The following is a 26134-nucleotide window of genomic DNA, read 5'->3' on the forward strand; positions in this document are numbered from 1 at the left end:
CCATGCTATCGCATTTAGCCGAAATTATCACATCGAAATGACGTGCTGTCTTCAACACTACTCCATACCGCACCATCTATGCATTCGTTCTCTTGCATTCCAAACACGTAGTCAGTATTGCAACAGGTGCAAGTCTGCTTGTCTGCGTTTATCTTGTACATGTACAGGACTAGACATGTCCCGGTATAACGATTAGAAAAGGTGCGTCTAGGTGGATGTGACAACAGTCCTATTTTTAGTATCCACCTCTGTAAACAACCGACATTAACCGGTCCGGCTGAATTCAAGAGTAACATGATATGTCACGACCCAACTTTGCTCTGCCGATGTATCATATATTTGATTATCACTTGATAACGGACAAAGATTGAAATGTTGTCCAAGCCTTTTATCACCGTGTCCAGCCTCACACGACTACACATTCGTACTATGGCTTCAAGATCCTCTCCCATCAATTTGGTTTCGGTGAATACCGTACCGGAAAGAGCTAAGAAAGTTATTGGTACGGTCATTGAGAATGTCAAGGATAAGTATAACATAGTGCATGCCGGGAATTCCGAGAGTGAGTTCTGACTCCCTTGTCCATTGTCGGGGGAGGTCGAACATAGATCACTGAAATTCTAACGATATCTAATCTGCATCATAGCGATTGAAGGAGTCAAACCTCTCTTGGAATCTATTCAACCACCCCCAAGCATTCTGGTGAGTGATCACCTCTTCAAAGCCAAATTTGAATCGTTCAACAAGTACTTGCTAACCACACAGACCCTTGCAGTTCTGCGCATCTATGGTGTGTTCCATCTGCTCCAATGGTCCTTACAGATTATTTTGCTAATCTTCTGATATTATCATAGTGGACACCTGAACAACAAGAGGAGATACAAAAGATTGCTAGAGATACTATACCAGGCATCAAGACGCAAGCTACACCTACTGGCTTACAAGCTCAAGGAGGTCCGGAAGGTGTAGTCAAGTATCTGATGGAGAGGATAGACGATATATTGGCAGAGAAATGATCGTAGAGCTGGGTTGAATTATTATGGCAGAATGTTCCTGTCATTCCCGTATAACCGATTCAGATCACATCGCGTCTTGTCAGTGGGTAAGCATGAGTCTCCTCGATACCTCCTTGCGGAGATGACTGTCCACCCGTTTCTACTTACGCTGTCAGCTTCTACGAGCTGCTGATGGGAATTTCCATACCCCAAGAGACCGAATAAGCGAAGCGAAGCGAGCATTGATTTCCGACCCCGAGAAATCGTATGATCCAGAGGCCATTATCGGCGCACGATTTACATCTATCTGAACAATCTTCGGATTATGATTTATATATGTAACGACGCCCATGACCATTTGGAAGAAGCATCGTTATGTATAGGTCTGCGGAAGAGTCTGTCTTCTCCCGATTCCGTCAGGCAGCATTAGCGTCATATCGACCTTCATGATTCTTCGTACGCACTAAAAATAACTAATTGAGAAAGTAGACTTGTAAGAACGTGTATTGATATCGACATCACGTTTCATCGTCTTTTCTGCATTGCGTTGAAAGCGGGAAAAACTAATAGTGATTAGTACGCTTAAGAACGTGTCATGACGAGAAATTTCGGCGAGGACATATATAGAGAAGATGAAACTCTCCAAAGCAAGCATATACGTTGTCTTAATGATTCACAATTCCTCAATCTTGTCATATCGTAATAGACATGAGATCCACTGTTATTCTTGCCCTGGCTCTTGGCGTACTTAGCAATGCTCAACAGGTCAGTCTGGGACCGGAGACCTATACCGCAGCTGGAGAATTTCCGACTAGTCTGTTCTCGACTTACTGGAATGAACCTACACAGACGGCTAGTCAAGTTCAACCTGTCATTACTGATTCGGTTCTAGTGAGTTTCCCTCACAAGTCGAGATGATAATGCTATCACTGAGTGCCCTTCTCTCGATTTGTGCAGAATATCACGTACCCTTTAAATCTTACTGATCCCGATACGATTTCGAATAATGATACTAAAGATCCCTTATATTACCCAAGAACCAACCTTACAGGTAGCGCCGCTCAAACATTATACCAAAATGTAACTGCTAAAATTGAAGAGATTATACAAAATGGTCAAGGATCAAATTGCACAAGATGTATAGAAGCTATGACTGTTGCTGGCAATTTAGCTAAACAAGCTCCTAAAGTGAGTTTTCATTTCAAGTAAAAAGCGGATTGAATTTACGTTAAAAGCTATCTGCTTTACTATTTCTTAAAAACGAAATTTAGCTTGTACCTCAACTACTTGTATCCCTTTGTCAAAAATACAAATTCGCTTCTGTAGATGGTTGTCAAGTGTATTCCGCTCAAGCTCAAGTACCATTTTACGCTCAAGTTTTGGCTTATGCTAATCTGAGTGGATCCGATGGACAATATTTGTGTCAGAATTTCATCACAGTTAGTAAATGCCCTCGGCCTCCTTTGTGAGTCTTTTTTCTAAGTCCATTTGAATTTGCTTTTCCAAGAGTGTATAATGGTTAAAATATAATTGTGAGACAGACCGCAATTTGATTCAAGCGAATTTTGGACTAAACCTAAACCTAGCAATGCGTCTGCACCAGAACCCAAAGGGACGAATAGAGTGAAAGTTCTGGTAAGTCAGTTTGTCGAATCTGATAGCAATTATCATATTGATACAATGAGGTTTTCACAGCATATGTCGGACTTCCATGTTGACCCTCGATATGCCACTGGGTCAGAGTAAGTAGTTTCACTAACAATGAGGGAAGTCGTTCTGATTATTCCTCGTAGAGCCAATTGTACTTCCGGACTATGTTGTCGCCGAGGTAATCCTATAAGCTCTTTACAATCCAACTTTACAGCCTCTGTACCAGCACCTCGATTTGGTTATTTCGCATGCGATACACCATGGGCACTGGGTGCAGCAGCTGTAGAAGCTATTCCTGTATTGACAGGCACTGATGGAGAGGATAAACTTAATATGACTATTTTTACCGGCGATCTCGTTTCTCACGATCCATACAACCAGTTGAGTCGAGATTATATTCTGTACACTGAGACTGGTAAGTCAGATAGCATGTTGATTCTAATGTGGATCTGCTAAATTTGGACACCATGTAACAGCACTGTATGATCTTTGGAAAAGAACATTGAACCCTTCATCCCCGCTGTTCGCTGCTATAGGAAATCATGATCAGTATCAACAAGCATTTGATTCACCTGATACCCTTCCTGGAAATCTAACCAAACAATTCAGCTGGAATTATGATCATCTGTCTTCTTTGTGGAAGAATAACGATTGGATCGATGATGAAGCTGTAAAGGAAGCGAAAGCGTGAGTGAGAGCTCGTTGATCAGTATATGAACCAATCGGTGTTTGCCGTGCTGACATTCTCTGTGATTGTTCTAAAGACACTACGGAGCATATTCAGTCCAACATGCAAGTAATTTGAAGATTATAACGATCAATACGGATCTATGGTACCGTTCGAATATATTCGCATTTATCAATACCACTCAATCAGATAATTTCGGATTTTTGAAATTTTTAGCTCAAGAATTACAAGAAGCTGAAGATCAAGGTTCAAGAGCATATATCGTTGGACATGTGTTATCTGGATGGGATGGAACGAATCCAATCATTGGTCCTACAGATGCATTTTATCAAATCGTTGATCGATATTCTCATGTTATTGCCGGGTTGTTTTGGGGACACACCCATGAAGATCAAAATATGATTTACTACTCCAATAACGCGACTGATATCTCGACTGAAACTGCCCAGAATGTAGGATGGATAGGTCCTTCCATTACCCCTTTGACTGATAGTAAGTGTTTCCCATTCTATTTTCAATGGCAAAGTTGCTGATTATCCATGACTTGGCAGTTAATTCCGGTTTCAGACTTTATGAAGTCGATGCAGACACTTGGGATATTCTTGACGCACATACGTGAGTTTTGGTATCTTGATACTAAGTCGCAATGATTCACGATAAACTCTATAGGTGGTACTCCAATGTTTCCACTTATGGAGAACTAGATAATCAGCTTGAAGTCGGACCAAGCTATCAATATGAATATTCAACACGAGAAGCATATGGTCAAAATTTCGATTGGCCCGAAAATGCACCTTTGAATGCTACTTGGTGGCACAAAGTGACTGAACAGATGAGTAACGATGCAGGCGCCTTGGTCAACCTTTATAACGCTCATCAAGGTAAAATGTCAGTTAGAAGTCCAAACTGTACCAGCACAGATTGTATCGAAGCAAAAATATGTTATATCCGAGTGAGTCGAGTTGACTTTCCCCACGTCGTTCTGACTGATTAAAGCCATGCAACAGAGTGGTTCCGCACCTTTGGGTTTAAATAATTGTAAACCTGGTTTTGGTAGTGTGCAATAATATGCAGCATGACGGGAGGTTACGTAGTATGTTTAGATATTACACGAGGCCATTCGGGCAAGAACCCTTGTTAACAGAGAAAAGAGAGGAATCTTCAGAGTGAAAGATGCGCATGGACGGTTGGTTTCCAAGTATAATTGATGCTTATCTCCAAAAATGCGATGTAATATTTGCGTTACGATTCTTCGTTACATATGCACAGAACGCGTTATTAAAATATCTCAATAACCATACTAGTGAAAAATAAGCTTGTTCTGACTTTGCATCCCGCAGCCACTAAGAGTAGAACAGGGTTAAAAAAGGGATGAAAGATATTTTGACGTAAAAGGTTTCAATATACGCAGATCCAATCCCTGAATCCTCGGTTGCCAATAAATAGGTGCTATTTTGATTATTTTCAACAATTTTGCTTCACAAAATCAGCAAAATCATTCAAATATCGAATCTCACCGCGAGCTGATACCAAAAGCTCTGCATCTATCTCAGCTGTCTCTCGTCGGGACTGTATAGCATATAACCCCAACAGGTACAGTAAGATCAGCATGGGCTTATGGGAATCAATACCGCCGGAATATCAGGACAACCTGACGAGAATATGGACGTCACCAAAAAAGAGAGCTGCGGCCATGGCAGTCTTGTTAATGGTTGCAATAATTGGACTTTACGCTAGCTTTGGTCCGGTAGCTACGAGCTTGCCTTCAATGTAAGCCCATGTCTAATTGTCGGATGTTTTGATACCAGCTTATATTGCAGGAATAGACACGTTAACAATTACAGATCCAAAGAGAACGCTATACGGCGAGATGATTGGCAAACTACAAGTGATTATGATATGTGAGTAACTACTCGCTGCCGCAGGATCTGATATATAGTAGGAACTGATTTGTGATACGTAGAGTCCTGTCCCACTACAATGAAGATCTCAACATTATGCGTGAATCAATAGAATCAGTGAGATCTAGATTACCCTCAACACATTCCAAACGAGTCATTATATACTCGAAAGGTTCAGTCGATCAGGATGGATTGCAGGAACTCCTGGATATGTCGGATGAAGTTGTACAAATACCAAATGTAGGCAGAGAAGGGGAAACATATTTAGTGAGTACTCGATATTGTTAACTCTAATCAATCACGTTGATCAACGTCCCTGATTTGTTTTTCAGTCACATATAGTAAGGCATTATGATACTGCCTCAACAAATATTGCTGGACATACTATCTTTATGCAGGTGGGTACACTGTGTTTCGCGATCAGAATAAGACAATAACTTATGTAGTAAAGCTAAAATTACTGCTTGAATAGCCTCACGTTGCATGGTGGTGGGTATTCCTTCCCAGATTAGAAAAGGTATTAGACAAGAACACTGGATTTCTTTCTTTTGGTCCTTACATTACTCACATATGTGGAAACGATACACATGGTCAATTTCATCCTAGAATGGCTGATATATACAGTATGTTTCAAATGGACTTTTGTCCACCTGAACCGGTCTTAGTGAGTAATCTCTTAAGAGCTTTGAGAATCTGGCTAAATGTGTATGGAACCTTTTGTTTAGGGTACATGGGCAGGTCAATTCACTGTTTCACGCCATCGTATATTGGAAAACCCTTTTAAAGTGTATGCCAATTTAAGACAGAAATTCCATGAACCAAAAGATCATTGGATCTTCAAAGAGGGTTGGTGGAATAATGAACCATCAAATCCAACCTTAGGTGAGTATCTATGTTACTGCCAAAGTTGATTCATGGACTGATTGATCGATCGTGTGTTCTTGAAACAGGCCACGCATTGGAGAGGTCATGGCCTATGATATTCAATTGTACCGACCCGTTAATAGAGAAGCAATGCGACGAGAATGTGCAAAATAGCCATTGTCAGTGTACAGATGGATGAGGTAATTCACGCCAGTAAGAGGTAGAGAAGCCGGAATGCTTTCCAAATCATTCGCGAGGAATATATACGTCAAATCATAGCATTAACAATGTAGCATTATGTTTAATATGTCAAGACATTTGCAGATGTTCTATAAAACCGTTTGCGTGTATGATGGATATAAAACTGTTTACAAAAGCCTTCTCTCTATATTTCTTCGACCATTGACCCAATCCGTCTCGTGTAAAGTCATTTCAGGAGTACCGAACAGAGCATTATCCACAGCTTCCACGCCGAGCATGAAAGAGTGATCTTGATTCCCACATTCATATTTCCAAGAACCGAATCGACCTCTAGATCGTATATTGAACTCATCTCTCAAAGGAGGGAGAATTTGTGCTAAAGCACCGTCTCGACCTAAAGAAGGTGTAGGACTGGGCAAGAAATGGTCAAAAACGGAATTCAGAAAAGATGACATATGGTATAACTCACTAGCCATGATCAAATCTCCTCTCGTATAAAGATACGATCTCGTCTGCGGGTAACATCAATTCCGTGGCTATTGCTCCACGTATAGTTTCTTCCATTAGAGTATCTAAATCGACAGGTTTCTCCGAGGATTGACAAACTTCAAGCATCAGACTCCAGTATGGTCCTTCTTTAGGCTCTTTTTCGTAGTCTAAAGAGGGATCTGCTTTTTGCAAGGTGGGAAGTTTGATATCGGCTTGCGGGCAGTTGTAAGGGGAATAGTTGGAGAATATAGTTGCCCGGTAGAAAGGAGCATTATCTTCGGGGAAGTAAAGCCAGCCTAAAGACAGCTCGTCAGATTTGCTGATATAGTAAGGCGAAACCCCGAAAACTTACACTTGTCACCGATCCTATCTGGCCTTTGACCTCTGATTCCAATACCAAGAACGATCGTGGTCGAGTAGACCAATCCTTCCTTGGCAGCCACCTTCATCCTATCGACAGAGACCTTTTCGTTTGCTCCGCCATCTAACAGATCTAAGAGCCCATCCAAAGCCATAGTGGAGACCAAGTTGTTGTATTTCACTTTCCTACCATCACCGAATTCTACTACCTTACTTGCGCCATCCACTAATCTAACTTCTCCGGATTTACCAAGTCTGAATCGCTCATTAGGTAGTTTATCGGCCACGGCTGTCCAAATTCCACCTGTTCCATCTTTCATTGGGAATTTGAAAGTAGCGTTGGGTCCCCAATTTCCAGCTGTTTGCATGGTTAAGGCGTTCTTGACAACGGTTCTAACATTGGGGGCTGCGACCCTTTCTCCAAGCCATTTGCATTGCATCTAGGCGAAATCTATATCAGTCAAGCTGATTCGAAGTCTGAGTTGACAGATAATCTCACCTTGTAAGTGGGTGTGCCCCATACTTTGAAGTTGTAAGGTCTCATAAATAAATCCGCTATACCTTCTCCCATGTTCCTTACAATCCATTCATCGAAATTTTTGGGTTTTTGTCCGGCTGTTTGTGCTCGATGTTCAGCGGCTGCTAGTAATCCATCTACACATTTCACTCGAAGATCAAGGGGTAATTGAGAAACGTTATTCTGATATGGATCTGATTACTTTGACTCGTAAGCAAAATCATTGCTGTGGACGTTCATTGAAACTCACAAGGTACCCAATTTCCTGCACTTCTAACATAGCTGACTCTTTGATGAGTACTCCAATCTTCTTCATTCGGTAAAGCTCTATGTAAAGCATCATCGAAATATGCATAATGTCTAAACGATAGGATACGTCGTCAATGCTTATTTTGGTCATTCGAGATATCGAAGAATTTTAACGTTGTTGATGATCGACAAAGCCAAGCAAAACTCACGAGAAAATAACGTGACCACCTACATCGAAATAAAACCCTTGTGGTGTAATATCCGTACTTGCTAGTCCACCTGGTGCTTCAGCAGAATCTGCAATTATGAATGATCTTCCTAGTTGATGAAGACGAGTCGCTGCTCCAAGACCAGTCTATCAACTTGATCAGCATTGTTCAGACAGGATTATTCGAAACTTACAGGTCCAGCACCTATAACTAGGGTTTCAATTTCAGTAAATTCATCTTCATTTGAGGTATCTGAATTTGCAGCTGATCCAGTGTAAGGAGAATCATTCACTACTGAAGCTGAAGAGGAAGTTGCTGTTATTGACATGTTCTCGTGTATACGCTTGAGATATTGAAGGTATGAATCTATGATAAAGCAGTAATCAATTGAATTTCATCACTGTGTACTCTGTAAAAAGATTTCTTTCCACATACTTGTGCTCTGATAGTATAGTAACTTTACGTTAATAAGCGTAGTTTCCGCAGAATCCCTTAAGATCCCTTAATCATTTATGTAAACAAGCGCATCATTGAGGGAATTCCAGAAAACATCCTTTTCCTGATCTGATCCCTTTTCTCCAGGGTACAGAATATTCTGTATTAACATTCTTTCGAACCCTTATTCCAATGTATTCTAGGTCTTTAGCGCCGAGCGAATTAAGCTTAAGGGAAGGGACTTGCACATCCCAAATTTCACATACTAGTACTGCATAAAATGGCGATCGGGCGTGGTCAATACAATAAAAGAATGCCTTGTCTATAGTCTCTACTCGAGCATCGTCACGTCGCGTGCATTATACATATGCGGACAATGCGATTTCGTACTCAGATGACATCTTGCATGCAAGTCAAGTATTCGGGATCGCAGTTGAGGTGACAAGACTCCGCAGCCAAGAAGAGTTTCGCAGTTATTAGGCACGACTTCATGCATATGGCAAATCTCACTCAAACCTGTATACCGATATTCAAGGTCCTATAATTCAACAAAACATCTATCGCAATCTTACAAAATGGGTACTGCAAAACCAACTCTATACATATCCCGTTGTCATTTGGAAGACCATGGCAATCGATCTTCTCCTTATTACCAATCCGCTCTAATTTAACACATTTCTAGGAAGATCTTCCATTCCTTGCTCTTCTTCGACGTTTTTGCCGTTGTAATCAACCTCACTAGGCTTATTCTTGGCATCTTCCCCATAAGTCGGTACTGTTCGGACGATTCATAGAGTTGGGAGGATACAAAGTAGACAAAACGCGAAGTTGATCCCTCTAATGCAAGCAAAATGAGTTTATTAGCGGGGACTTTGGCTTTACTAGGATGAAAGACACAATAAGACTCACAGAGGAGATCATCTAGCTTTGACATTAGAGTTGATACCGTAAGATACAGCTTGACCAACAGCTTCAACGCATCTGAAAATATCACCATTTCTAACGTTTCCTTTAACATCGATTTCGAAACACGAGATAAGCCAGTAAATATACTGGGTGACAAGATGAAACGTTAGTGATCATCATAATACTCGTGGGTTCGGAGTATTGAAACTCACGGATTGACAGAGGTAACAGCATATTAATTTTAAAAGTACTTGGATCTTATAAAGGATCTTCTGGAACAGGTGCAATGAGAGGTAAAGATGGACTGAAAGGTCACAATGGAGGCGAATGGATTCATGATGAATAGACAAAAGATAATTAATCTATTCAGTGAATGCACGAAAGTACGTGATCTCACTACGCAAGTATTCTGTGGGTTCATGGTATTGCCTCAATGCATATATGAAAACTCATGTAATACAGCTATCATTTTTTACCCATATTCAATCTTTATCCGAGATAAGGGGGTAAATTATATTCACAAAGACTAATTATACTTTTATTTCCTGCAATTGTCGTCGCCAAAAAATCCCGAAACTATCTTTACGGATACTAAGTTGAAATTACGTAGGAGTTTACCAGTAATTATCAATCCTGACTTGTGCCCAAAAATCGCATCTTTCCCGAGTCCCGATTTGTTGTTGATTTTGACCAATATACGAATCGCTAATATTCGCCACGGTTACATTTAATACTTTATATTCTCCCATATCTAAATATATAGGGTATGAAGGGTCATTAGGCGGTCTTAAATTTGAATAATTATTCGGCGAGTTTGAAATGATTAATGATATGATCGGACCGATGTATGAGCCGTATAACGTTGGTGAATATGGTGAGAGTGTATTATCTGTATTCACGAGCAGCATGATATGAGTCATTTGTATTACCCTTGAGAAAGATACTCTGAATAAGTGGAGCTTACAGAAATATGGGAATTCGTATGCGTTATCTATATTAATGTTTAGCGAAGAACATTCGCTGCGAAGTCGATATGCGAGACCACCTACCCCTAGCATGGATAGCATCTTTCACTGCGTAGAGATATCTCCAAGAGTCTTGAGTTTTATCCAGAGTCCAGTCCACGCCACTGGATGGAAAACAGGAAACTCAGTTAGAGTTTTACAACGGAGAGAATTAGTGATTGAAGGCTACATACCAAGCGAAAATGATATCTTGATATAATTCAGCAGCTCTAGCGTGATTGTCAACAAAATCGCTCAAAGGGTATAGTTCTATAGCACGTTGTACATCTTCACTACCTTGAATTAGTGGGAAATCAGTGATTAGAAGATTGGCCAATCTCGCATCTGCTTCAGCTGAGACGTTGGTGATGTTAGAAGGAGGAGTCAAAGAAGTTGAAACCATTGAGAATCCATCGTTGTAATTAGAGCCGGCAAGGATATAGGACTGAATTTCAAAAATGTGAAACCTCAGTTTGGGATGAAGTTTCTTACGATATCACTCGGCGAGTAATCTTGACTTACGTTTGGTATGTTACCATTCTTCAATCTCTCAGCAGTATTACCAACCAGATAACCACCTTCACCCTCAATACAAGGTTCGTAGGCTGATGGATGACCTTTTCCAAGGATGGAATCGAACTTATGGCTTAATGTCTTGAGAACGTCAGTTGAAGTATTTCGTAAACAGTCCAAGGCGCTAGCATCGACTGAGCAGTTTGCAGATGCCGTGAAATTGTCGAATTGGGTCTGTATCACGAAAATTAGTCACAATTTGACAGTAATTGAGGGATGTTTTTTTTCCGGATGTCAACTCACTTGCCAGTAAGTTGAGTTACAAGAGCCCATAGGAGTAAGATAAGGACTACTCATAATCACATTGTTCCATAATTTTTCATTTTCTCGATTTTTTTCACCTTGAGCAGATAAAAGATGTAAAATTGTTCCACCACCTGAACTTTGTCCCCATATAGTCACTTGATCTTTATTACCTCCGAAATGATTTATATAATTTTGAACCCATCTTAAAGAAGCTGCTGCATCTGTTATACCTGCATTTAAACCTTTATCTTGTTTCATTAAAGGTGAATTCAAAAATCCAAATGCACCTAATCTATATTGAATTATTACTCCAATAAAAGAATTGTTGGAATAATTTATTGAAGGTGTAGGATCAAATTCTCTAGCTGAATTATCTATGTTTAATTTCCCACCCGGAAATCATCAGATGATGCTTTTCGTTTTATGGTACGAGGCGAAGCAAATCTCAAACTCACGATCCCATCCTCCACCATGTATCCAAACTAAAACAGGTAAATTATCTGCATTTGGTGGGGCATAAATATTTACGAAGAGACAATCTTCGGAATCTTCCGATTGTAATGGATTATAATCAGCAGCAGAGATTATACCCTGGCAAAATATAGAGTATCGAGTCAGATTTCAGTCTAATATCATTTTTAGTTGAAATTTCACTACTGACTTACCCCAGCAGTAGCCTGAGGACATTGAGGTGGAAATACAGTAGCATTCAAAATTCCATCTCCGCTTTGTTCAAGAGGTGGTTGAGCTTCTCTCCATCTATTCTGTCCTTCTGTTGAAGCTGCATACCTGACTCCGAGAAATATGTCTAATCCTGATGATTCGTTATGAAAGCCTTGATAAGTTGCGTACGGTAATTTGACTATCGGAGCAGCCCATCTCGGTAAGACTGATGAAGTGGTTACGCTAACAAGTGCGAGTAAAGGTAATACAGTTTTTAGTGTTGTCATCTTGCTCGAAAGCCTACAGAAGACAAGTTTTTTAGAGAATGATCATTGAAGTATTGCAAAATATACGTATATATTGATCTCATCTTGAAGCATACAGTACAACTGGTCCTTGTGGTACGGGCCGTCGGACCGCAATTTGCATGAAGAGGAAATTGACATCTCGCCAAGCGTCAGCTGATCAAAATATGCTTACGAGAAGTCTATTTATATTTGAGATGTCACCTTAGATAAAAGTTGGAGAACAGCCGATCGGAGATATTAGAGGAGTATCATCTTTATCCCGATTCCCGAGAACCGGTACAACGGTACAGTATAAACGCAATAACATGGACATGACCTGTCTGTCAAATGCAACCGGAAGGCAGATGCTGACTGAAGAGAACTTTTCACTTTTACCATATACATGACATGATTGTATATGACTGAGCGTCTAAAACCATTACTTCGACGAGTGATCATATACCCCTCGAGCCTCATAATCCTCCTGCACGGCCTTTCTACCTTTTCTTACTGTAGCATCAGCTGTCATGCGCCAAATGGGCAGACCAAACTAGGGGAAGAGGAAAGGATATCAGCATACATCTGCCGATAGATGAGGTACTTTTGCGGGTGGTAATCCACCTTAAGAAGACTCACAGAACTGATGAACAGATAGAAGCAATCGGCGAAAAAATTATTTGTAGGTACCCCTCCATTCGAACGTAATCTTGCGAAATCGCAAACGATGTTATCTGTAATTTGATAGTATCCTTTCCTCAGACCTACACAAGGGGTATAACAGGATTCAGCTTGACACAATCGAAACATCGCCAGCACTTGCTCTGCAGATGTATGCGAGCGGTTTTGACTATGGTTCGCCATGAATGCCGATGTGGATAAGTCGACGCTTACCAGTTTCTAGAGCTGCAGCACATTGCTCCGGTGATATTTGAGTATCATCCTCCTCAATTTTGAGCGTCACAGCAGGCTTGAATTCATTCTCAGCTTCATATCCAGGACCGGCAATACCACAAGGCATGAAGATGTGAATTTTGATGTCGTGTAGAAGCATTTCAGATCGTAGTGCGTCGGCAAGACCTATGGTTGACAAATTACATGAGCTGCTGAGGGGATTGAGCGAAACATATCTTATGCTGCACAGTAAGAATGGTGCTCACCTCTGAGAGCATATTTCCCCGGAGAATAATTTGTATAACCCGCAAACGATGTATAACCCAAAAATGAGGAGACGAACACGATTTTACCGAGAACGCGTTGTGTGACCATGAGCTTGACAGCTGCCTGGAAATAAAAAATGTATGTTGAGCGCGGCAAGGCTGGGCTAAACGGATAATAAACGATACTGTTCACTCACATGGGCGGTGTAAGCTGATACCCAGTATGTACCATCGAAGCCCTACAAGGAAACATGCTGTTAGTATATCCCATGGTCATCACGAAGTACTTAGGTAGTACAAGGCGGTGTGCAGTATACAGCTCAGATGGTAAGCAACTGCGACGCAATGACCTACCGCTTGGAACTCCTTCATACTACTGTCAACCATATATTTGGGTTTCGAAAACCCAGCGCATAAGTAAATGTAATCAGGTACTTTGCCCTCAAAGCGCTCTGTTGCTCTATTCAGCGTATCAAGTGACGATTGAGGATCTGTGAGATCTGCCGAAATGAATTGGATGATTTGATTAGGTTGGGCGATAGACTAGAGGGCGAATGACACAGCATATTTAGCTAATCAAATGTAAACATGCAGCAAAGAGTAAGATGAGGGGAAAAAGTAGTTTGATAAGATGGTTTTGGCTACTGAGAGAGCATGGCTATTCGTCTACTCACCTTCAATTCTGCTTCTACTCTTTTGCCTTTCTCGACGTCCCTAGCTATGACAGTAACGTGTGCTCCTTGTCTAACCAGACTTTCAGCTAAAGCTTTACCCAGCCCCTGTGTTCCACCCGTAACGTAGCAATGCTAATTCGATATACACATTCCCATCAGCCGCAAGTCATGAAGCTATACAATAAGACTCTTCGAAATCATTCGAAGCGGTGCGCTCAGACATACCTTGCCTTTTGGTTGATAATCGCTTTTAGTCAACCAACCCATTTCAAATAGTATCAAACCGAGTAATAAAGCGAGAGTCGAGTTTATGACTATCGAATGAGCTTGATATATATCTTTGAATATGGTGTAAGCGAGACTCATTCTAGGCATCTAAAGTATGCATAAACAAGTTAAATGATAGTTATGAACGGAATGAAGATATTTATGCAGAGTGAGATGGAACTTTTGACCATTTACTCTTCATGTTTGTTTTCGGGTTGTTCGGTCATTCTTCTCGTTCCTGAAATCACTTTCAACTTTTTATCTCATTTACCTCAATCGCACAAAGTGTTATATATGTGTCTCGAAAGTGTTTAGCAAAACGAAAGAATTTCAGCTATAAGTCAAAGCACCATGTCCTGTGCGTAGACGCTCAATCAGTAAACCAGACGTTGCTGACTGCTTTGATACAGCTACTACCGAAATGACACAACCTGAAGCAGGTCCTTCGACAATCACTTCCAATTCACCCATACCTCCAAGCTCGAAAAGTAAGAAGACTAAGGAAAAACCTATCAAAACACCTGAACCAAGACCTGAACCTAAACAAAAACCAAAACCTGTACCTGTGGGACCATTTGAAAGACCTGATGAGGAAGAGGAGAAGAATGTGCATGAAGTATATGAAGCTATTGCTGGCCATTTCTCACAAACTCGACACAAGGTGGGTCATGGTCTTTCTTATCATTTCTTTCTTTGTTTCACTTATCTCTCTGAGATCCCTCGAGAAGTATAAGTTGATGATTTTGAGAATTCCTACCTAGCCATGGCCATTCATTCAGAAATTCTTGCATTCCCTTCCACCTAATTCAATAGGTTTAGATTCAGGTGCAGGAAACGGAAAATATCTACCTTCTTCTCGTGAGGCGAATTTAGAAATGATAGCTCTAGATAGAAGTTCAGGGTTACTTGAAATTGCTAGAAATGAGAATGGTGGAGAATGTGTAAGGGGAGATTTAGGATTTAGAGGTTGGAGAGATGGTGTATTTGTGAGTATCAGATTGAAAATTTCATATACACCCAAACACCTATTCTAGTATTGATTGAGTAATACTTTCTAGGATTTCGCTATTTCAATAGCTGCTATACATCACCTCTCCACTCCGGAAAGAAGACGACAAGCAGTAAAAGTAGGTTTATCACTCTAATCATTAAATACTCTTGGTCGTCTTTTCTGCTCGACTGCATCTCAAAATTCTATGATTATCTTGCTGAATATTAGACTATACTATAGTCACTTATGCGTCCTTTGAAATTATCAACGAAATCAACTTATTCCAAGTTCATGATTTATGTATGGGCTTATGAACAAGGAACGCTATCTAAACGAAGAATGGGTACTTTGACCAATGCATCGGCGGCTGAATCAACATCTATACCTAAAGAAACTCATCCAGCTACTTCGGTAGAATCATCTTTGAATCAAGATATAACAACTGACAAGGAAGATGAAAACGAAGTGAAAGAAATTGAAGAGAAGATACAAGATTTACTTGTTCCATGGGTTTATTCTAAACCACCTCCTCCCAAAGCTGATATTGGTTCTGACTCTAACCAGAATAATGGGTCAATTGAAAGTGAAATAAAGGAAAAGGAAGAACCTAAAGTATATCATAGATATTATCATCTTTTTGTTAAAGGTGAATTACGTGAAATGGTTATTCAATCTGCTAAGGAAGATAATTATCAAATTATACCTGATGGAATAGAATCTGAAATTTTGGAAAATCATTTAAATGATTTGAGACAAAATCAACAAGGAGAGAAAGAGAATGACAAATGGATAAGAGTAAGAGGTGTAGGTTGGGAAGCTGATAATTGGTGGATTGAATGTGAAGTTGGGAAGTTATAATTGGCATGATACAATCTAACTAAACCAGATAGAATATGTGAAACAAGTTCAATTCACCTTTGATCAAAAGTCTATATGCTATCGATGGGTCTACGCAATCGGAAGAAGTGAATTCGCTAGCCAGCTGTGAATTGCAATATGAGCTATGCAATATGTCAAGTCCATGCTATATATATGCTAATAATACAAATTTTGTTTAACCGTCTTGGTACATCCTGACCATACCTTCACGATATGTCAACAATGTCCACCTCCTCTCCAAGCAGAACTTTCCGTTGATCTTTCATCCATTCTTTGACCATACCAATTCCCTTTGAATCCTCTAGAATCTTCATTGATCTGATTATCATTTTACCCAATGGCCTAACAACTTCTTCCCATTCGCGCCGTTCCTTGGCAGATAATTCTGCGATCGTTGGAGGACCTAGCTTGTGAGAAGATGCCGAGATGGATGGAAGTGATAAAGTCGAGCCATTGCCTGCCGATTTGTTCAGAGTTGGTCTTGTAGATGTCAAAATTTTCTGCAAGACCTCGAACAAAGCTCTTAACTCGTCTTTTCTCAGTCCTGGAGAATACAATTTCCTTGCTACAATGTCATTACCTTCTCTGTCTTTGTATCTTCTCCAATGCTTGAAGTCACCCATCAGACCGCATTGACTTGGACGACCAGAGGGGACAACGCTTCTTAGCCAACATCCTACTATCAGATTCGCAGTCTTTCTATCCGGTTTGAAACCTCTATGCTTTTCTAATTTATCGATCATTCCTAGTAATCTACGAAGTCGAATGTGATTGGAGAATTGTGAATTGGTAGACTGAGTCAAGACTGTATGAAAATTCGTCGCCACTTGGGAGTGTTTGAGAAAATATTCTAATTGACTATTACACCATTCCGTCAAATTCTCGGATCTAGATAAGTTTGGATCGAGGTATGGTCGTATCGGCGGGATGTTGGGTATTTTCCAATAGTCAGGTGGGAATCTTCCACCTGTGTCTTGTGTTTTTGCATCAGAGTAAAGCCGTAATTTTTTGGTTTTGTCGACGCCTTGCGATTGACCTTGATCCCATCCTTGACGCAGGCGTTTAGCTAATTTCCCCGCGCCTTGCTTTTCCAAATGGTCCGCAAGCTTTACGACGAGAGTATGATTCGTGGCGTATTCTGGGGTTGAGATGACATGGAATACAGAAAGACGGAATAAGCGAGCTGATAGTAATTTCGTTATGGTTGGTGGAAAGGAGGGGGAAGAGGTGGTTACCGTTTGATCGGGAGGAAGAGTAATTGGGTCTGAGCTGACATCTTTTATTTGGTCCTTGGTGAGCTTAGATAATACTCGTGCTGTTTTATAGGAATCTTCTGTAGCTGCTTTGATTGGAGTCGTGGGGTCGAGATTATTGGCAGTGTTCGACGTTGAAGGTATTGCTATATCTGAACTGACAACTGGTGGGTCTGCGAGGATAGGACAGATGTTAGCGAGCGGAACAAAGTTAAAGCGATAGCCTTGTATTGACCTACAAGTTGTCTCCCCGCCCGGTCCGGCATTTTCCTCCTTCCCCTTGCCCTCGCTTCCGGCGAAAGTCCCTGCGTGAAACCTGGTATCTGCTTTATACGCCTGTAGCACCTTCTGTAAGGCAAGTAGACTGGTTTTGGATCTTCCAGACAGGCGCGCCGAGTTTTCCAAGTGTCCTTGATCGAGGCCGAGATATTCTCTTGCTCGCCTCTGAGCGATACTTTGCCTTTCAATGTGTGACGGTGGATCATGTCCTCTGACTTGCTGAAGGGATGATACGTATCTTTTTGCCGACGGCGCAGGATTCGGATCATCACGTCTGATTGGCTTAGCTTTTGAGGACGAAGAACTCCACCGGCTGTGACATTGAACGCTTGTTGGAGTAGCTGCTGCCGTATGCGATGTTTCAGTAACAAAGGTGCTGAAAGTGGAGGTTGAGGGTTGTCGGGGAGAAAGGTAAGGAAGGAAGATTGACCTAAATACATAGGTTCTAGTGTTTGATGAGACCTGCATCCCATCCCGAATGCAGTATGCTCTCGTTGATCCCTTACTTAGGGGGATGGAAATCTATTTATATGATGAAATCAATGTTATCAATATGTTATAATCCATTTGTTAATGTCAAAATAAGTGCAATAGCGTATCATAACCTCTGGAAATGTTATAAATAAACCACGTGTCGCAGAAGTGCCCCCTTGTTTGCCACATTTGCGGAATTACCGGATAATTCCGCTTTTCATTTCGAAATTCCTGTTATGCTGTCCTCACTACCGTTGTATGCTTCTTCATCATCATCATCATCATGTATACTTCTTTCCTTATCCGTAATCACTAGATTAGTCTTTAAACATCCTTCTGACTCTCAAGAGATCAATTGGCAGGCTAGTCATTAACCTTTTCTTTTAAATCAAACACAAAATAGAAATCAAGTCAAAATGGGTGCTACTCGAGCTAACAAAGAAATCTACTTCGAGAAATTGAAGGCTCTTATTGAGCAATACCGTGAGTCTTCTTTGTCGTAGATGAAATCGCAGGCACACTGGACGATCAGATTAGATATTTAAAGTATTCAGTATTTTGGGCTGACATGCTTCGATTCTTTTAGCTTCCATCTTCGTTGTCAACATCGACAATGTGTCTTCTCAACAATTGCACTTGATCAGACAATCTCTCAGAGGAAAAGCTGTTGTCCTTATGGGTAAAAACACCATGGTTAGAAGAGCTATCCGAGGTCTCCTTGCCGAATTCCCTCAATTCGAAAAGCTCATGCCTTACATCAAGGGAAACATTGGTTTCGTCTTCACCTCTGAAGATCTCAAGGAAATCCGAGAAATCATTCTTGCCAACAAGGTCGCTGCTCCTGCCAGAGCCGGTGCCATTGCCCCTAACGATGTATACGTACCTGCCGGTAACACCGGTATGGAACCAGGAAAGACCTCTTTCTTCCAAGCTTTAGGTATTCCCACCAAGATTGCTAGAGGTACCATTGAAATCGTCAACGACGTTCAAGTAGTAGCTGCCGGTACCAAGGTCGGATCTTCCGAAACTGCCCTTTTGAACATGTTGAACATTTCTCCTTTCACCTACGGTTTGACCGTCGTTCAAGTCTACGACAACGGTGCCGTCTTCGCCTCTTCCGTTCTTGACATTGAGGAGAAGACCCTTATCGATGGTTTCGTATCTGGTATCAAGACCATCGCTGCTATCTCCCTTGCTACCAATTACCCAACCATCGCTTCCGTTACCCACTCCTTGGTCAACTCTTACAAGAACATCCTCAACGTCTCGCTCGCTACCGACTACGAGTTCGAGGGTTCTGCTAAGGTGAGCAATTCTTCAATCTCCGCGTACTTGTCCTTCTTCGCGATTCTAGTCCATTTTGTTCTTCGAGCCCTCCGTTTTGCCTTTATACTTGACACGATGTAACGAAAACGGACTTTCTCAATCCACTGGAGATTTCCTAGATTCAATACTTCTTATCTGGCTTCACCGCGGATATCAAGGATTGTCTCAACGACGGACCCACTGTTTAACATATTTCTGATTCCTATCGATCTCATCAATCGCAATTGTGTGACAAATCAATGAAGTAGGGCTTCATGCTGACTTCTTATTCTACTACAGATCAAGGAATACCTTGCCAACCCTGAAGCCTTCGCTGCCGCTGCCCCTGCTGCCGCCACCGAATCCGCCTCTGCTGAAGCTGCCCCTGAGGCCGCCAAGGAGGAAGAGAAGGAGGAGTCCGATGATGACATGGGTTTCGGTCTTTTCGACTAAGCCATTCTCAATAGAGGATTTGTTTAGACTGAAAATGATTTGGAAGGGTGGATCATCTCGTATCGTACTACACTAGGGAGTTCTTGATTGAATCACACTATTGTAGGAATTTTTTAATGATGCACCTCGTACACTCCAACTTTAATATAAGCGTTTCCAGGTATTTCGAATATACGGCTGGTGTGGAATCTTTTGAATCGCTGAACGTTCTACTCTAGACATAGTTTGCAATTGATATCAATCGAGGTACCGAGAAGCTTCACTATGTGACGCAACCTGTCAAAGGGGGACGCTCAGCTTACGTTGGATCTCTTTTTCAATGCGGACCATTTATTCCCGAGCAATACTCGCTTGACCAGCTCTATATACACCCAATACTGACGTGACTGGTCTCCTCACATTTGAACCAGACTGAATGCGAAGACAGAGATGTTTGTTGGATTTTCAAATATCCAGCACTTGTATTTGAGCTTCTTTGAGGCAAACGTCAATCTGCGGATTCTATTGCCTCAAGGTCTTGCTCAAAGTTGAGTCGTATGTTTCGCTGGCATACCAGTAAGAAGCAGCAATAGTCGGAAGTAAAAAATGTTTAGATAATATTAATAGTCTTTGTCAATGGGTCATCTAAATCTGATCAAAATATAAGTGGAAATGGAATGTCTTTGCCATATCCATGACGTTGGTGAAATAGTAGAAGTATAAATCAAATGCATAAAGATTATTGTATAACAATTGTCTTGGATGTTTTAAATGCTTCATACGTTGTAAGCCTGTCTTCTATCTGCACGATACATGTAATTACCTTGATAAGCTGGTCCACCAATTGCCGCTCTACAGGTATATTAGACGTAATATTAGCGATACTCCGAGTATGGAAGGGGAATAGCTAAAAAAAATTTGGAAATTGTACTTACGCTAGAAAAGCTGAAATAGTACCTAATAATCCTAACCAAAGAGCAACTCCATATTTCACTTGAATTCCATTATCATTAAATTTCCTACGACCTTGAACGAAAAGTACAAGTGAAAAAGATTCTGCTAATATAGCTAAGATGGTACCGAGTAACTATGAGAGGGAAGATCAATAAATTTGCGAATGAAAGTCAAAAATTCAAATTTCAATTAATGATTTGACAGTGATAAGGATGAACTTAACTTACAGCAGTTGTTCTAAAGTAAATTGGATTCCAAATGAATTCACCTACTTTTAATAAACCAAGTATAAGAGTTATCCAAGATAATAACATGAATAATGAAGCTACAATTCAATTCAAGTTTTAAGCAATTAATTGTCTTGTTATGTATGACTTACCAATACCAAATAATATTAAAGTTTTAATTAACCATTTTATTAATTCACCTTGATCTTCTTCCCATTCATATCCTATTTTAGGTCCAAAACATTCTTGTTTTATACAATAACCAAAAGAACCAAAATGAGTAGAAGAATTAGGTATTGATAAAAAAAATATTGATTTAATATAAGGTGTTGAAAATGTTGTTAAAGTTCTATTAATGTTTTCTATTATTAGCTGAACCAAACTAATGATTCGTATATTGATTTAATTTAGATTTAATTGAAATTTAGATGAGTAACATCTTTATATATATATAATTATATATATGATTATGATTAAATAGCTCACAAGAGTATCCAACTAATTGTAGATAAAGTTAATCCTATTATAACGTGTCCTTCTGAACAATCTCTCCATCTGAACATCTTGTACTTGTATTTGACAACAAATTTCACTTCTTCGAATGCTGCTATATGCTGGTCTCTTCTATTGGAGATTGATATATTGGATAAGATTGAAAGAAGTATATAGATCAAGAGATTGTTTGATGAAATTGTATGCTTTGATAATATCATTCAACGTTCTAGCAACACGCATAGGCCTCCTCAAAGGAATCCCTTCTGACCCTTTTCCAAATCCGATACTCTCGGACAAATAGTAATATGTTTAGTATTATAATTTACATTTTAAGATGATGAGCAATGGTTTAATATACTAAAGTATATGACATGTTTGATATCAAAATATTTCCTCTACCCAACATACTCATCATCATCTTCTCCTTCTGCATCTTCTTCTTCTCCTTCTGCATCTTCATCTTCACCTTCAGCATCCATTTCCAAGTATTCTTCTTCTTCTCCCTCTGCATCTACATTTATACCCTGTTCCTCATTTGGTGATACGTCATTGGTGAATTGTACATCCCCGTTGATATCTTCTTGATCTTCTTTGGTGTCGATCTCAGGGTGTATTGGATCATGATAACCATTCATTTCATTCTTGAGGGGTGACTTATCATATTCAATCTGTTCTTCCTCCTCCGTATCGCTAGTCATGATAATCCTCTTCCTGTTTGTTGAGATCACAGTCTGACCTGTACTTGGAAGTCCATTGAGACTTAAGCTCTGCTTCAATTCACCTTTCTCTTGCGAGTGGTCAAGTGTGATAGGTGAAGTCTCAGCAGCTTTCAAGTGATTTCTAGTCTTCCTGCTATAAGGCGATAAAGTTACAGTCGGAGTCTGATCATGACCATTTGCATGACCATTGAGGTGCATTGCAGAACGCGATCTTGTGTTTTTGATTGGTGAGACCGAATTATCTTGAAATTCTCTCTTCCTTCGCAGAGACCGGGCCGGACTAGCTGATAATTCAGCTACAAGATTTAAGGTTGCTTGATCAGTTCCTTTAACTATCTCTTCTTCAGTCGGCTTAGGTGAAGACGGTGTATGAAGTTTTTCGACGTCTATGTTATTACCATTGACGGAAGTATCTTGACCGATGATATCAAGAGTAGCTTGGGTTCGCTTCTCAGCTTGTTCGAGTGGATTTCTAGTAACTAAGAAAGGGTGATATTTCAATCTCTCAGGTCGAAGTACCAAATATCCCCTTTGGTCATGTTTTTTGAGCACTGCTTCGATATACGCTTTGTCAATTATGATTGAATACTTGTCGGGTATTTTCGTAGTTTCATCTTCGTCCGTTTCTTTCGCTGAAACAGGAATCTTCCTACGGTTTCGATGACGTGATTTGGGAGTCTTATTGGGTACTGGGGTCAGTGAGAGGGAAGATGGAGTATCGTCGTGTGAACGAATCATGTCTTCTGATAAGAGGGTTGAGTATATGTCTTCCAGGGTCATTGATGTCGCAAGGGATATATCTGCGAATCAAAAAGCGGTCAGCTTCGCTCGGCCCGTGGAAGAGGGAGGGTATAACAGAGGTGATATATCTACTAACCAACCAATGTGACGTTTTCTGTTGAATCAATCAAATATCTAAACACAGATAATTTCCAATACCCCTTATACGTAACTGCTCCCAAGCCAGATAACGGTTTTTCAGGTGATCCAACTCGACCTTCTTTCTTAGACAGAGCATAACCTGGAAAACAGAACAAATCAATATTTCTTTACCATTCTTCCAAAATCTGAGAATGTATCGATCCAATCGATTTAAAGATTGTCGATTGAGACTTACTGAAATCGATAAGAAGTTGACCCCATCCTTTTCTCTGACGTACAGGTAAAGTCATAATGCAACTAACATTATTATCCATACTTCTCTTTTCTTTACTAAAATACCCGACGAATCGTGCACCCAACTCGTCCACTTCCGTCATGACATAAAACAGGAAAGGCTCCACGTCGTAGTAAAGAGTTTTGTGGTCGAGGAACATTTTGGCTAGGAGACATAGATTTTGGCAGTAAATCTGGGCGATTGATTGGGAGTACAGGTGGTGAGAGATTGAACAGTGGTGGTGTCAGCTTATCACATTCGAATAAGAATTCAATAACACCCCAGCTTACCTTGTTTTTCCGGCCGTCAACCTCAAATACCGAAACTGAACCATCTCTGTAAATCTCATCTCCAGGTGGATGTCGTACTTTACATTTCAGCTATACGGTTGTGACAAAGCATCAGTCCATTTTCTTGCAAAACCTGATCAAGTAGGCAAGGTATCGTGAGACGATATAGTACACTCACGCGATGTCGGCCAGCTACGAAACCGGATTTCATGTACTTCAAGCAGAATTCACATAACCATAATCTTCCATCAGGCACATGTACGTATTCCTCAGGGTAAGGTGCAGAATACCAAGTATCAATATCGAATTGGCCGAAACGTATCTTATTGATCTTCTCAAGTTTACCACTTGATACTGCTTCAATCGTGGGTGGATGATGTTGATGCTGATTAGGTGTTTGAGGGAAAGGATAACCGGGCGAAGCGTCATTCGCAGATAGGGATTGGTGTAATAGTCGATCTCTCAAACCTCGGGATAAAGAAGGTGTAGATGCTGATCCATTCAGTTTCGCTTTGTTGGGTGTATAAAAGGGTGATCCAGGACCGGGGGAAGCCATCGGTGAGTTGGGAAGATTAGGTAGGGAATCAGTAGCTAGAGGAGGAGGACCGCCTAGTCTGTTCTCAGCTAATTTTCTAGATCGTTCATATTCTTCTTTGTCCTTCTCCGTAATCTTAGTCTTAGAAGTATCCGCTTCGGACCCTTCTATGATTCCACCATAAGGCGCTTGATCTTCCACGATACCTGCCTCATCATCTTCTACTCCGTTTGCAACTGCTTTGCGTGGATGTGGAACCCTAAGACGAACGATCATAGGTGTACCTTCGTCTTCCAGCTCATCCCTCCGTTTTCTACTTCTACCTCCTGATTTTACCTTATCTGGCTCTCTTTTAGATATTTTCACTTTTATTCTAGACGGGGGAATTTCTTCGTACACCTCATAATCCTCATCATGGTACAGGTTGATTTTGGAGTGCTTCTTCGGTCGACCGATATTCGAGGGTGTAGATACATCGTCAAGAGAACCCGTTTCTATTGCTTTTTGCTTACCCTTCCGCGAAGCTGAATTGGAGATTGTTGGTGCGGAGCGAGAGACCGATAATGGGGGTTGTTCGTTGACACAAAGAGGACAATGCCATGAACCTAACGTAGATACGATAAAAATCAGCACACAGCACCTGGCGATTTGAAGACGATTAGCCAAATACCTTTAGGTGGTTTAGCAAGTTTACTGATAAGGCACATCAGCTGTGTTGGATTGACTGATTGCAAGCACGATGTTAAGCTGTACTCACGGAACCAGGCAGAAACTATGCCAGCCTCTATCACAAGTATCGCAGAACATCAACCTAGACTGCGATAAGTCAGGGTCATCAGCTTGGCCGATTTCATCGATATTCTTGGTTTTTGACAGTTTTCCAAGAAGAGGGATACTCACATCATCTCCTTTGACTTTACATATCTCACAAGTTTTACATTCTATACATTGCCAATCGTACTGCATTATCCTCTGTGACATTCGAGGGCCCATACTTAGACAAGAAGGATGACCTGATCTTCCACATAATGAACAAGAAGCCATTCGTTCTGCTTGACGTTTTCGATTTATATTATCGTTTCCACCGCAAAATGAACATATTTCTTCTCTCGCCAGTATGATTTGTTCACTTGTTTTAGCATTTCCTTTTCCTTTTCCTTTTCCTTTTCCCTTTTCTTTGATTGATGGTCGAGACTTTGGAGTTGATGATGAAGCTTGAGGAAATTCCTCTTGATCATCATGTTGATATTTATGACCATTTGGTTGAGGGGTAGATAAAGAAGTAGAAGATCTAGCTACTCTTGCTTGTTTTCTTGGTGAAGGAGCATCGTTTGTATTTGAATTCGAAGGTGAGAATATATTTATACGAGAGTTTTGGTTCGGTAAGAGATGATAAGGTTGTATCGATGATGAAGGAGGAATTTGATCATATTGTAGATGATGTTCATCCTGAAAAATAAAAGTCAAAACATTAATCAATTGAACGCGTGAATAAAAATCAAATATTGTGAATAATGTATTATTGTTCAAAACTCCTTTTATAAACATACCTTATTATATTTTAACAAATCCAAATCATCATCTACTAATTCACCTTCAGCATCGTCCAGATCATTATCCTCATCTAACAGGGCTGGATCTATAGGTATATCGGCTGAATTTTGAGATAGGGGAGGAAAGGGTTTTGAAGGTGTATGAGAAAGTCCTGAACGGATTGATGAGGGTCTGGAAGATGATCTCGTTGGAGTCCTCATCTTATGTGAGCACTTTTTAAGTGATTTTGAGTCTCATGAAGGACAGTTCTATAAGT

At 40.5% G+C, this 26134-nt stretch overlaps 11 protein-coding genes across 11 annotated transcripts; 5 read left to right on the forward strand and 6 right to left on the reverse strand.

Annotated features, from left to right (window-relative positions):
* Positions 1–429: 429 nt before the first annotated feature.
* I206_105157 (uncharacterized protein) lies at positions 430–1016 on the forward strand (the record flags this gene model as incomplete). The annotated part of the gene is made up of 4 exons (XM_019155673.1): positions 430–562; positions 647–702; positions 776–790; positions 855–1016. The coding sequence occupies 4 exons, from the start codon at positions 430–432 to the stop codon at positions 1014–1016; spliced, it is 366 nt and encodes a 121-aa protein (XP_019011827.1).
* A 687-nt stretch (positions 1017–1703) lies between these two features.
* Positions 1704–4400, forward strand: I206_105158 (uncharacterized protein; the record flags this gene model as incomplete). Its single annotated transcript, XM_019155672.1, has 11 exons — positions 1704–1886; positions 1953–2183; positions 2267–2460; positions 2537–2630; positions 2691–2737; positions 2789–3060; positions 3122–3332; positions 3410–3825; positions 3885–3948; positions 4003–4285; positions 4341–4400. The coding sequence occupies 11 exons, from the start codon at positions 1704–1706 to the stop codon at positions 4398–4400; spliced, it is 2055 nt and encodes a 684-aa protein (XP_019011826.1).
* A 542-nt stretch (positions 4401–4942) lies between these two features.
* I206_105159 (uncharacterized protein) lies at positions 4943–6297 on the forward strand (the record flags this gene model as incomplete). Its single annotated transcript, XM_019155671.1, has 7 exons — positions 4943–5103; positions 5178–5234; positions 5297–5501; positions 5567–5632; positions 5707–5898; positions 5960–6116; positions 6185–6297. 7 exons carry the CDS (start codon positions 4943–4945, stop codon positions 6295–6297), a joined length of 951 nt encoding a protein of 316 aa, XP_019011825.1.
* A 169-nt stretch (positions 6298–6466) lies between these two features.
* On the reverse strand, positions 6467–8451 carry I206_105160 (uncharacterized protein; the record flags this gene model as incomplete). Its single annotated transcript, XM_019155670.1, has 7 exons — positions 6467–6710; positions 6769–7084; positions 7141–7588; positions 7648–7859; positions 7916–8025; positions 8124–8269; positions 8317–8451. The coding sequence occupies 7 exons, from the start codon at positions 8449–8451 to the stop codon at positions 6467–6469; spliced, it is 1611 nt and encodes a 536-aa protein (XP_019011824.1).
* A 1627-nt stretch (positions 8452–10078) lies between these two features.
* On the reverse strand, positions 10079–12237 carry I206_105161 (uncharacterized protein; the record flags this gene model as incomplete). The annotated part of the gene is made up of 8 exons (XM_019155669.1): positions 10079–10353; positions 10429–10455; positions 10514–10593; positions 10663–10913; positions 10991–11215; positions 11285–11661; positions 11743–11878; positions 11953–12237. 8 exons carry the CDS (start codon positions 12235–12237, stop codon positions 10079–10081), a joined length of 1656 nt encoding a protein of 551 aa, XP_019011823.1.
* Positions 12238–12676: 439 nt separating this feature from the next.
* On the reverse strand, positions 12677–14443 carry I206_105162 (uncharacterized protein; the record flags this gene model as incomplete). The annotated part of the gene is made up of 8 exons (XM_019155668.1): positions 12677–12787; positions 12874–12998; positions 13129–13314; positions 13395–13518; positions 13592–13633; positions 13749–13937; positions 14069–14200; positions 14294–14443. 8 exons carry the CDS (start codon positions 14441–14443, stop codon positions 12677–12679), a joined length of 1059 nt encoding a protein of 352 aa, XP_019011822.1.
* Positions 14444–14756: 313 nt separating this feature from the next.
* I206_105163 (uncharacterized protein) lies at positions 14757–16184 on the forward strand (the record flags this gene model as incomplete). Its single annotated transcript, XM_019155667.1, has 4 exons — positions 14757–14996; positions 15097–15321; positions 15394–15462; positions 15567–16184. 4 exons carry the CDS (start codon positions 14757–14759, stop codon positions 16182–16184), a joined length of 1152 nt encoding a protein of 383 aa, XP_019011821.1.
* A 227-nt stretch (positions 16185–16411) lies between these two features.
* I206_105164 (uncharacterized protein) lies at positions 16412–18205 on the reverse strand (the record flags this gene model as incomplete). Its single annotated transcript, XM_019155666.1, has 2 exons — positions 16412–17631; positions 17698–18205. 2 exons carry the CDS (start codon positions 18203–18205, stop codon positions 16412–16414), a joined length of 1728 nt encoding a protein of 575 aa, XP_019011820.1.
* A 422-nt stretch (positions 18206–18627) lies between these two features.
* On the forward strand, positions 18628–19969 carry I206_105165 (60S ribosomal protein uL10; the record flags this gene model as incomplete). The annotated part of the gene is made up of 3 exons (XM_019155665.1): positions 18628–18694; positions 18798–19516; positions 19817–19969. 3 exons carry the CDS (start codon positions 18628–18630, stop codon positions 19967–19969), a joined length of 939 nt encoding a protein of 312 aa, XP_019011819.1.
* A 755-nt stretch (positions 19970–20724) lies between these two features.
* I206_105166 (uncharacterized protein) lies at positions 20725–21692 on the reverse strand (the record flags this gene model as incomplete). The annotated part of the gene is made up of 5 exons (XM_019155664.1): positions 20725–20800; positions 20884–21035; positions 21130–21227; positions 21282–21478; positions 21616–21692. 5 exons carry the CDS (start codon positions 21690–21692, stop codon positions 20725–20727), a joined length of 600 nt encoding a protein of 199 aa, XP_019011818.1.
* A 327-nt stretch (positions 21693–22019) lies between these two features.
* On the reverse strand, positions 22020–26078 carry I206_105167 (uncharacterized protein; the record flags this gene model as incomplete). Its single annotated transcript, XM_019155663.1, has 9 exons — positions 22020–23143; positions 23221–23364; positions 23461–23692; positions 23790–23879; positions 23968–24929; positions 24995–25017; positions 25082–25140; positions 25225–25773; positions 25875–26078. 9 exons carry the CDS (start codon positions 26076–26078, stop codon positions 22020–22022), a joined length of 3387 nt encoding a protein of 1128 aa, XP_019011817.1.
* Positions 26079–26134: the final 56 nt, after the last annotated feature.

This window comes from Kwoniella pini, chromosome 7 (assembly GCF_000512605.2).
Source record: "Kwoniella pini CBS 10737 chromosome 7, complete sequence".
NCBI classification, from domain to species: domain Eukaryota; kingdom Fungi; phylum Basidiomycota; class Tremellomycetes; order Tremellales; family Cryptococcaceae; genus Kwoniella; species Kwoniella pini.